General features: G+C 33.8%; 3 protein-coding genes across 3 annotated transcripts in view; 2 read left to right on the forward strand and 1 right to left on the reverse strand.

The window, feature by feature from the left end:
* LOC113229807 (sialomucin core protein 24-like) overlaps positions 1–1,719 on the forward strand; it is a 12,118-nt gene extending 10,399 nt beyond the window's left edge. Inside the window, exons 2-3 of the mRNA XM_026463487.1 lie at positions 3–308; positions 935–1,719. Of these exons, the coding sequence (XP_026319272.1) occupies positions 3–308; positions 935–1,052 (424 nt within the window). The 3' untranslated portion in view covers positions 1,053–1,719. The remainder of the gene's footprint in view (positions 1–2; positions 309–934) is intronic.
* Positions 1,720–2,827: 1,108 nt separating this feature from the next.
* Positions 2,828–6,416, reverse strand: LOC113229808 (crossover junction endonuclease MUS81). The gene is made up of 3 exons (XM_026463488.1): positions 5,341–6,416; positions 4,646–5,072; positions 2,828–3,166 (listed from the first exon to the last, which is right to left on the reverse strand). Exons 1-3 carry the CDS (start codon positions 6,303–6,305, stop codon positions 2,828–2,830), a joined length of 1,731 nt encoding a protein of 576 aa, XP_026319273.1. The 5' UTR covers positions 6,306–6,416.
* A 540-nt stretch (positions 6,417–6,956) lies between these two features.
* Positions 6,957–11,904, forward strand: part of LOC113229863 (RNA polymerase-associated protein CTR9 homolog) — a 25,159-nt gene continuing 20,211 nt past the window's right edge. The window contains exons 1-5 of the mRNA XM_026463549.1: positions 6,957–7,031; positions 7,118–7,216; positions 7,369–7,608; positions 9,584–9,852; positions 11,226–11,421. Coding sequence (XP_026319334.1) covers positions 6,996–7,031; positions 7,118–7,216; positions 7,369–7,608; positions 9,584–9,852; positions 11,226–11,421 — 840 coding nt within the window. The 5' untranslated portion in view covers positions 6,957–6,995. The remainder of the gene's footprint in view (positions 7,032–7,117; positions 7,217–7,368; positions 7,609–9,583; positions 9,853–11,225; positions 11,422–11,904) is intronic.

Consider the following 11,904-nt stretch of genomic DNA (forward strand, 5'->3'; position numbering starts at 1 on the left):
AGCACTCAGAAGCCGCCGGAAGCATCGCCGACCAATGAACAAAAGTCGACTGAACTTCCTTTAGCTCCAACAGTTAAACCTGACAGTCATCCTGAAAACAAACAGCCCACGACAGTGGTACCAACTACCAGCAATAATATCACACCCGTACCTACCGGCGGCAAAACCGAAAAAACAGAACAGTCAACCAAAGATGGTACGACACATCCAGCGCCTGCTCCCACTACTCCAAAACCTGTCCAGTCATCAACTGCACCACCATCTGCTAAACCGACTCAATCTTCTGATGCTCCATTGCAAGCAAGAGGGTAAGTGCATAATTTCAATTCTCAATTTAACTTCACTCAGCATCAAAATGATCTGAACAGGTAAACTAACCAACAATATACAGTTATACAGATTATACTATCATTTTTTTTATATTAATTTACTGAAAGTAGATTATTGTCTATAAAGTAATCGAAAGTATCAGCCCAGCAAACACTGTGAATTTAATTGTAAAGATACAATGATAGCATTCTATCGTTACCTACAAAAAAAATGTTTACTCTTTACCAAAAGGTACAAAATAGATTAGTGGCATGGATACTCCTTCGAAGTATTGCCCTGCCCTGTTTAAGGAATTCTTGGTTCATATGACTGGTTTGATTTGATGCGGACTCTATACTCTGCTAATATTTTCTCTATATGTAAAAGAATCGTGTTAACTAAATGTCCTGCCTTAATTTGTCGTTTCCCTGTTTTCTAGGCCGCCTTACAGGATCCCCTAATACATCCATGAGAATTGGAGAGCAATTGAAAATTATGTTTTAACATAGATTTATCAGTAGCCTAATTTGGCTCCTCTGCTATCGAAGAACCCATTTTTTCTTATGGTTAAGGTTACTCACTCCCACTTGTATTGAAGATAATTAAATTGTTTAAATTTTTACAGTTTTGATGGCGCAAGTTTCATCGGGGGCATTATATTGACACTGGGTCTGCTAGCAATCGGCTTCATGGGCTTCAAGTACTACAAGAACCAAACTGAAAGGAATTACCATACACTGTAAAAATGTTGTGTCACCATATAACGTAAGGGCAGGTCTATGTTAGGCACCTAATTTTACTTTTAGTTAAATATTAATTTGAATCTTGTACCAGAGGGCGCGTCATTCAAAATAAGTGACAGGGTTTCAGTTTATATAAATCTCTGTATCACGAAAAATAATATAAAAATCTCTCTATCACAAAAATAATAATAATGGTGGTTGGCGAATCTCCTCTATACCTACTTTCGAATTTATGTGGATATAAATTATTTTAGTCTTGTAATTTAAATGTGAAAACCGTCTAGTTTGGCATTTATCTCGCGTAAGTTGCACGGTTTTTATACAGAAGTGTGAATTTGTTTGTTGTAGTACATTGAAATTGAAGGTAGCTATCTTACAGAAATTGTTACTTCAATGTTATATTGATATTACTATTATTATTATGCAGCTGTTTCAGATTTATTATCAGATATTTAAGAATACTTTGAGTGCAATTTAGCATTAGTGCTGTTCTTGTAAAACTGTGCCATGTTTCTCAGGTCTCAATTTGTAATGCAATTTTTTGGAAAACACTTCACTGTAACCAGCTTGAAACACTCAATTTTCAAAGATTTATTGTAGTTATAAGAATATTACTATTTGTAAGTGATACTATAGGGAAACACAATGTGATGATGGAAATAAGGGTCCTAAAGTAGTACCTGTATTGGTTTGGCACATTAAATTATTGTAGAAGCAGGTAGCTGAAGGTATTGCATTTGCTTAGTAATTGCTAAGTGCTCGCAGTACACGCTGATTTGTTTTTAATCTCAATAATTAAAATCTCAAAATGTAAATATTGTGCTTTGCTTCTTTGTGCCGAACCAATTCCATATAATTATATTTTATTTTATGATTTACCACACTCTTAAGAAAACTGGAGAAAGCTGATTCCATCCTAAAGTGCTCTTAAATCTCAACTATTATTACGAATAGGTATTGGAAAGGTTTATAAAACATAGATTTTTCTTGTCTCTTTTACTGCTACTTCTCATGTCACAGTCAATAGTTATAAAAATAAAGGTATATGTATACCAAAATGGTGTCATAATTCATATTTTTAAGGATCGTTGCGCACTTGTAGTTCAAGACCGGACACAAGTAGATCAAACAACAGATCAAAGTTTAGACCGATATAACCGCTATGGTATAGACCTGTCTACAGCTACTACTCGACTCCGATTATTTGTTTCTGGTCTGAGATGTGCGCCCATCGTAAAATCAGCGGCAGCGGCGTGATCAGCGTAAAATCGCGGTGGCATAATTTTTCAATGTTTAAAAACACGCTAGGACATTTGTTTATAAGTTTTTGTAATTAATTTCAACGTTTTTTACACTGCTCAGCGTTCAAGCTTTGCGCGTACATTGTGTCTTGTATTGGAATGGTACACACGTTTTTGTGGACTTGTACTTTTGTGTAGTGGGTATGTAGGTAGGAAAAACGTAGTATGCAACGTAACTCATTTTAATTGTACGGAAATATTTATTGAAATATAGTAAATAATTAATTTAAAAAAGCTGATGGAGCATTAAAGCAAATTGTCGCCACAGCGATTTTATGCCAGGCAAATTCATCGGCGGCGGTAGCGTGGAAAATGCCGATGTATTTCGTGGTGCACGTATCTAGTCTATAAACTATGCGGCAAATACTCTTAGCCTCCATAGTGCTCGAGCACCCTAAAACTCCTTAACAAAAAGATACACCTCTACTTATGTATGTTTCTATACTACTTATACTACGAATCAAAAGGACAGCTTTATTCACACTCCTTCCATACAAGGAACCTATAAATTGATTTACTTATCTTAGGACCAACATTACGATTCTGAGTACCGTATTTTAAATTTGCTAACAAAGTTTCGCCTTCCCTTTGGGTACATTTTTCGTACGCTGTGATTAAAGATTTCGGCGTACTGTACACTTTTGTGATCGCCAATGCTTTCTCAACGGACAATCCTTTTAACTGAACAAGAAGTTTTATGAACATTTCTGTAACAGTTAATGGTTTACTCTTGCTTGATGCTTTGTTGAAGTAATCAAATGTCATCAGCTTCTCGCCTTGAGATTCTTGGTTTCTTCCAAATAAATGTTTATCCTGAGAACAATACAATTTCTGATGAAACTTAATGAAAATAAATAATTACACTGATGTGTAAAGTACAATGCATAGGAGAGCTACGATTCTACAATTAAAGCGTAATATTGACCTTCCAGACCCGTAATTAACATGACTAGAGAATGCAATTTGCAAAGATTGTATCCGCATACATAATGAAAGTTTGAGTTATGAATAGGTAGAGTTCAGTGTGCCATATTACATATTAACTGCCTCTGTGGCCGAACGGTTACCATGCCGGACTGCCACGCAGAGGTCCCAGGTTCGATTCCCGGGCCGGGAGAAATATTTGTATGACCTATATTTGTTTCTCTCGTGAGTTTGGGTGTAATTTGTGGTTGCCTATATGTGTGTCCATGGCACCCGCGACACAGGGTTTCCCTAGTGCGGGGCCATGTTGAGTGTGTGTGTTATTATTATTATTATTATTATTATATTTCAATATCATCAAACCCACTAAAGTAGGGTACAATCAGGTTTAAGCTATGGGCTGTGGTTCTCGAGATTGATAAATGGTGCCGCCGGAATAAGTTTACTCTAGCATGAACAGTAAAACATCCTCATAACGTAAAAAGGCGTAACCGCTGAATCAAGACCATTTTAGTGCATTCTGATAGCTAAGGTGCTGTGGCCCTCTAGATTGAAGAAAGCCGCAGGAGTAAGCTTGCCGGCATGGACAGTGAAATAACTTTGAAACGGCGAACCAAGCTTTAAGCTTTTTCTTAGTCAACTTTCAAATACTGGTTATGGTCACATAGAAATGAAACACGCTAATTTACACTCTAAACTGGAGTAACCTATTTTTAAGCTTACTTCCTTGTCATCAAGCTTTAATCTCTAGAACCTTATCACCTACCATAGCTCTGATTGTTGGTTCTTTGTAGTTTGCTTTGTATAGAATTCTTTACATATTAGTAATATGTCAGCTCGACTGTTTCTTCTTGACTTCATTACATTTGTAATGAGTCATACTTAATTTGGACAAACACTATTTCGACTACACATTAATTCGACATAATACTACTTCGACAAAACATGTATTTGACAGGTCACTATTCTAACGAAACATGAAATCGACAAGGAACTGCTAAACTAGTTATTAATTATTTCTCAGACATTTATGTATACAAGATATTCCACTCAAGAATGAAGCGGTCCCTAAGTAAGTAGTCTCTCAGTACAGCAAATATTTATATTAAATATTTCATGTTCTGTCGAAGTAGTGCCCTGCCGAATACATGTGTTGTCGAAGTAGTTTTCTGTCGGTGTAGTGGCCTATTGAATGTGTGCTGTCGATGCAGTGTTCTGTCGGACTAGTGACCTGTCCAACTTGGTGTTTTGTCAAAGTGTTCCGCCAAACTAATGTGTAGTCGAAGTACTGTCGCGTCGAAATAGTATTTGTCGAAATTAAGTATAATTAAATCAACAAAATAGGGCAAAATTTCAATAATGAGTTACCTTATATTCAATTGTTAATCGTTTAGTCATCATCGCTAAAAATCTTGCAGAATTATTAAGTGAATCGGTCACATGTACTTTGAATTGATCTTGTACCCTCGTGTTGGCTAATGCCTGCATAAGTGATTGAAATGGTAACCCAACATGTTTGTTAGACCCATAATTTTCTACTAAATAAATTACATTGTACAATCCACATTTCCTCAATCTGAACTTTTGTTCATGGAACCTTCCATCTTTTATACTGGACCCAAAATCATCCATTCTTTTCCGTTCAACAATATATGGGAGGACCAATTCGTGATCTTTGTTGCTCTTGTGTCGAGCTATCCATGTAAAATCACCAATTTTCAAGCTCCTGTATTCATGTTTCAGATCTGGATATTTCTTGAACTGTGCAACTGTTGGGTCATCTTTCTTTGATACCCTGAAACATTATTATTATATATATAAATTATTATCTAAATAAAGCTACAAGTTCTTACTCACTGATAGAAATAGAACGGCTACTTCCCGATATGGTGGAAAAAAGATATTTATACCGTTGTACAGGGCTCATAAGGAATATGTTTATTTGTGAGGTGCAAGCACTGATTTCTTTTAAATTATAGAGAAAGACAATGTAAAATACTCTAAAACATATCAAAACTGACTATATACAATGGAATTTATTATTTTTAGAAAATTATACACACCCGCCAGTTTCATTCTTGTCTATCAATAATATTACATGAAAAGAGTCTGGTGGCATATCAATAAACACAGAATCTGAAGAACTGGTCTGAGACAACACTGGTGTCACTGTTTGAGATGAAGTGCTGCTCCCACCAGGTGTCAAGTTATCTTGATTTCTCATTGGATTCAAGTTGGAAGTTGGAGCACCATTGAATATCACATCATTTACAGTAGGTCTATCCTTATAATCTTCTAAAACTTGGATGGCAAGAGCAATACCGTCATCAGATAAAGAATAAGTAGTTTTCTTACTTCTTGTACATACTACCAGCCGTTTGCTGATTAGGGTTTTCATACTTGACCAAGCTGTGTAAAAAGAGTTGGGCTTTGGCCTCGAGAAGGATTCTTCACTGTGTGGTTGAGCTAGGCTGATAAGTTCCTGCTTTTCGAGAGCTGATTTTAAGGGGTTATTCCTCAATTGCTCAAGTAATGCTACCAGGATGGCATAACTGCCCGATCTGAACACAGGTTTGAAAATTCTAGGTTTCTTAGTTTGGCCTGAACTAGAATCACTCGGTGCACTGTCAGCGTTAAGACTATTAGATGTTGAGGAATCATTATTGTTAGCCATGTTCGTACTATCACTAGTGGAGGTTTGTGTTGAAGAAGACTTCATAGACACTGTACAAGTTTGAGATGATACTTTTGGTTCCGAACCATTTGTATTATTATAATAAGCTTCCAATCGTATATCAAGGAATCTGCACAATTTCTTATCAAAACCTTTAAGAATAGCACATTCAGCTCCTGACTTCAAAGGTAACGGATACTTTGACATCGAGTCCAGGGCTTCTTTCAACATTGGCTCTAGCTTGCTTTTCTTCTCTTTGGCTTCCTCGTGAAGTTCTTTGAGCCAATCTTCAAAAATAGGATTTGGCCGGCTCCTCTTTAAGGTTATCCGCTTACCTCCATTTCCGTTCGACATGGTACTAACTGTATTGTATATTATTTACTATACTTATCCATATATATTTCTATCTTATCCATCTACTGCTTACTTAATATTAACTGGTCTTGGATCTCGAGATATACATTACTGGCATTTTACAAATTCAAATAAATAGATTGATAGATCATTAAAATGCTGTGATCACAGAAAAAACAAAACAAACTAGCAGCGTTGCCAACACCCATTATTCGAAATCCTCAAAAATCAAGGTTAAAACCCCCAAATTTGGGGAGAGCAAAGTTCATATTCCCCATAATGTTTTATGTATTCCCCACAATGTTCTAATAATATTTATTAATTTTCAGTCCTAATATTATATTAATTATGACTATGAATCCACTGCTTAAAAATGTATCACAGAATTTAGAATCTCAAAATCATCATCTTCATTCATAATAACCCGCCTTTTTCTTTTTTTTTTGCAGAATGTAGGCTTTTTTGTTGCTCATGTACTTTCATTTGAAAGAGATAGCAAGATACGACTACACAATGACTACACATGAACTTCTTCGTTCCCATCTTTAATGATGCTAACAAAATTCAACATAAACTAATGTAAATTGCGAATTGCGTGTACCGTGGGTTAGTATTGTTTACCGAGTATTTAGCTAGAAAATATGATTTAATATAGTTGTGTGACGGTGAGTTTCAAGAAATTAAGCGAAAATGTCGCTCGAAATTCCCTTGATGACCACCGATGAGGCGAGTATTATAAATATATGGTACGTCATAGTTTGAGACTATCGAAAGTGCCACAAGATAATAAAATTTTTGCATGTTATATTTAGGTAATTGAGCTCGATCCCGAACAATTACCTTCCGGAGATGAGGTGCTTAGTATCCTCCAACAGGAGCGGTCCCAGCTCAATGTCTGGATCAATGTCGCCGTAAGTAGACTTAACCTCTACGTTGTTTTAGTTGATTATGATAATACTCTATTTCTTCTGAAACCTTAATTACATTCAACGATTCAAGGAACTGTTTTGTAAGTTGTTGTAATTTACATGTAACTTACTCGTATTGTGGTAATATTTCGCAGCTTGCGTATTATAAACAAAAGAAGATCGATGATTTCCTCAAAATACTGGAGGCGTCCCGAGTGGACGCCAATATCGACTACAGGGACTTCGAGAGAGACCAAATGCGAGCCCTTGACATGTTGGCAGCATATTATGTACAGGAGGCTAATAAAGAAAAGTCCAAGGATAAAAAGAAGGAACTTTTCACAAAAGCCACACTCCTGTATACTATGGCTGATAAGATCATCATGTACGATCAAGTAAGTACTTTCAATATACTAAAATATTATATATTAAATAAAACAGCCTTTCCTATGGGGATTTATTATTATAAATTGTTATCTACGCTGGGATAAAATAAGTACAAAATAAGTTTCTTTATTTTGTAAAAACAGTGCATTTCTACATAGAAAGAAAGAAAAATAGTTTATTTGCTCATTTTGGTTTACAAGTGACGAAAAGATGTTGAAAATAAAATAAACTAAGAAAAAACTCGAAATAAAACAAACACATTTAAAACATTACCGAACATGTGCTCCAGCCAGCTTCTTGTAACGAGACATTGGAAAAATGCTTTGTTATGCTGGTTTTCAGTGAACCCATATAAATGACAAAGGGATGCAGCTTCATCCAAGTAAAAAGTAGAAAAACATGAAATATAAAATAAACTTAAAAAAGCGCAATTCAAAAGTAGTAAATGTGAGTGTGCAAAATGTGTGGTTCAATAAAAACTAAATGGATTGGCCGTATATGTGGGTGTAATGTGTTCTCATGTATTTATGTTTGGAATCTCTCTGCCTACATACTACAATCGTATTATATCTGTATTTAGCTGTCATATTCGAGTTTTAAAACTGCCATTTTTTTATCACAATAGTGAACATGTCCAGCACCGTGACGTCACATTTTTGATGCAACGCGTCTCGTGCAATGGCCCAGGCAAGGTCCCAGCTGATTTTAAAACATTTTGAAAGTTCTGCACAGTAATTTTATCAAAGTAAAAATTGAGCGTGACAAGCGAAATAAACAGAAACAATAACAAAAAGCAGGTTCTTTCATACATATTATTAATTGTTGGAAAATGTTTGAATTATTAGTATTGAAACTATTTAAGTATTATATTGAATTGGAAATTTGTCTATTTTCAAGAAATTTTTATATTTTTTAATAATGAATTGTACTTTCTGATAACGAAGTATACTGTAACATTTGAATTGAATTGTACCAGCAATAAAGTATATTATTATTTATTATTGGAAAAAGGTGAGATAATTTTTTGGACAGTTCTATATGTGAGAGGAATTCGAAATTCCTGAATAACAATATAAAAAATTTAATTTGTGTAAAAACTGTAACTACAAAAACCCGCCATTTTGCGACTATTAAATTAAAAGGATTATAATTTTCGTGCAATGTAAATGATAAAATTAGCTGCTATATACTCAATCTTATATCGCTATCCTTGTTCTTCAAAATGTATAACCACCATTCATTATCAAATAAAAGAAACAATGACGCTGGTGCGGTATCTCACCGATTTGATGTTTGCAATTAAAAAAAACGACATTTCAATAAGCACCATTAGCATCAAAGCACCATCAGCATCATTAGTATTATATATGTATAAGCATCATCGGCTGCATAAGCATTATTAGCATCTTCATCATTATCATCATTTTAGTAGCATTGGAGCTCCCTGTGAAAGAGTTCTTCCAGAGAAGTACTGCCACCATACTTATTTCTTCCGCCTAGCAAGTATACTGTAATGAAAAGTCAGTTATATACTGCATTTTTTTAATGGCGTCACTAGAATTACTTTAAAATCCAACTTTGACTTCCTGGATGAGTAGTTTTGTCCTACAATGCAGAAAAAACCATTTCCGGAAGTTCAGAATTAAAAAAATTAATTAATTGAAATTTTTGGTTTTAAGAACTCTATATACTCCTTATAGCTATATTTATACATGTATCTATGAATGTGGAACACCTTTTTCCGACCATTGGTAATAACAAAAGTTAAATTAGATTGATTACAATGCATTGTCATAAACCAATTTTAATTATATACATAGTTAATTTGACGTTTGTTAAGGTAATCAATAGTCAACATAGGCAATGTTTTACATTCTGCATTGCATTGCATGAAAAATGCTATAATTATTTACTAAACAATGTTTACCCCAGACTGAGGTGTAAACAAGTACTTGTTTATAACACTTGTAATTTTTTTTATAGAACCATCTCCTTGGAAGAGCATACTTCTGCCTTCTTGAGGGCGATAAAATGGAACAAGCCGATGCCCAGTTCAATTTTGTACTCAATCAGTCCCCAAATAATGTACCTTCATTGCTGGGCAAAGCGTGTATTGCCTTCAACAGGAAAGATTATAGAGGAGCCCTAGCATTTTATAAGAAGGCATTGAGAACAAATCCAGATAGTCCTGCTGCATTACGTTTGGGAATGGGACATTGTTTTATGAAGTTGAATAATCAAGAGAAAGCTAGGTAATATTAATGATATTCTACCAATGATTCTCTTTATTGTTAGACAACTAAGAAAACCTTAATTATAAAATCGTTTTGATTTACCCAGTCCAGTTTACCACTTAAGTTAAATATATTTGCTTCATTGGAAAAAAGTGGGAACTTGGAATTGGTATTAGTAAACAACACCACTTACGTTAAAAATTAGCGGTTTTAATTTAGAATGTTACTTGACTCAAAATAAAATGTATGTATATGTAATTGTCAATGAGAATCATATAACCAACACACATAGAATTATTTGTTGTTCATACATAAATAGAGCACCTATTACTAACAATAGCTGTAATAATATTGTATACAATAATATATGCAGTTTATTCACTCTCCTTTACAATTACTCAGAATGTCTTGAGCAGTGTTGTTTGCTAAGCGACAATATGCTCTATTAAACTTACAGAATACAAGATATTTACTCAATGAAAAATGTAGTTAATAATGCAGATCTTATAGTATATTTTGTTTTATCAAGTAAAAAATCATTAATATTGTAGTAGCTTTGAGTAACTAATAAATTACGTAATTTTGTTTTAAATTGTCCATAAATTCTTTAACAGCATCTGGTAATTTATTAAATAATTCGGAAGCTAATACAAATATCGCTCTACTGTAAAATTCCATATTAGGACATTGTTGGGCCGTATTTCGATTTTATTCCTTGTATTTCTAGGCTATCTAGTTTTGACTAAATTACAGGCACATTGACAACTGGCAATTCCAGACATTTGGTTTTTCAATTTTGGGTCTAATATGAATTATCTTCTTTACTTACCCTTTGGAGAAGACTACGCCAAAAATTTTCTGAACATGCAGTTTTTTTGGGGAAGTAAATATTGTTTTTGATACAATGTACATTTGATCAAATGTACATTCGTATTCGTAAAGAGTTTTTGATTGAATCTTCTCTGAAATGCAAGTTTTCTCACTATTATATTATTTACCACCTAAAACTAATTTGTTATTCAGATGAGTTATGATTGATTTTATTTAAATTGAAATACTATCTTAAATAGACTAACTGCTCTGATTCTACTCTTAGGTACCTGGTGGATGATAGGTACTCTTTACTGAATAATTTTAGTTATTTCCTTGCATTTACTTGCAGTTTTATATTTTGTTGCATTTTTTAAAATAGGTTTCTTTTACTTATCCCTTATAAACATATCAGGGCTAGGGTATGTTGGTGTTCTTAACCATTACTTACTATATCAATATACCTACAAATTACCTATTAGTCCTCTGCCATTCAGTTTAGATCTATTTGACATATTTGTTTTATTACTATTATTTCTTTCTTTTTGTTGTATTGCAACTCAAATATGTATTTGTTTTAGGATGGCTTTTGAACGGGCTTTGCAACTAGACCCGCAATGCGTAGGAGCATTAGTTGGGCTATCAATCCTTAAATTGAACCTCCAAGAAAATGAATCAAATAAAATGGCTGTAATAATGCTTTCCAAAGCATATGCCATAGATCCAAAAAATCCTATGGTGTTGAATCATTTGGCAAACCATTTCTTCTTTAAAAAGGTATGTACTTTCTTGTCGTTTTTTACTATTTTCATAATACATATAACACAATCAGTGTATATTAATTTTCTATTACATAGAAGCAAATAATACATTTGTTGCCAGCACTTTTGCTGTTTATTTTTAGAAAACTGTACTTATACTTATTTGTAATGAATATCATGATGTTTCTTACTACCTGGATATTATAATTTTTGTGAAAATACACCACTAGTCTGTTATTATCAGTGATCACAATTGAGGGATCAGAATTAACCGATAGTATGAACGTTTTTTTAGTATGGACGTACCCATTTCGTCATCATTACGTATAAAATTTCCTTTTTTTACTGTTTATTTTCTAAACATTCCAAATTATATGTAGGTCGTCTCAGGTTTATATTTTAAATGGCTTAAGCATTGAAATACGTAAGTACCAATAGAAACACAATAGGGAATCGGACAATTTTTCAGAAAGTGTCTAGAATTAACTAAAATAGATAT

The sequence above is a fragment of the Hyposmocoma kahamanoa genome, unplaced genomic scaffold (genome assembly GCF_003589595.1).
Source record: "Hyposmocoma kahamanoa isolate Upper Pololo Valley unplaced genomic scaffold, ASM358959v1 62, whole genome shotgun sequence".
NCBI classification, from domain to species: Eukaryota; Metazoa; Arthropoda; class Insecta; order Lepidoptera; family Cosmopterigidae; genus Hyposmocoma; species Hyposmocoma kahamanoa.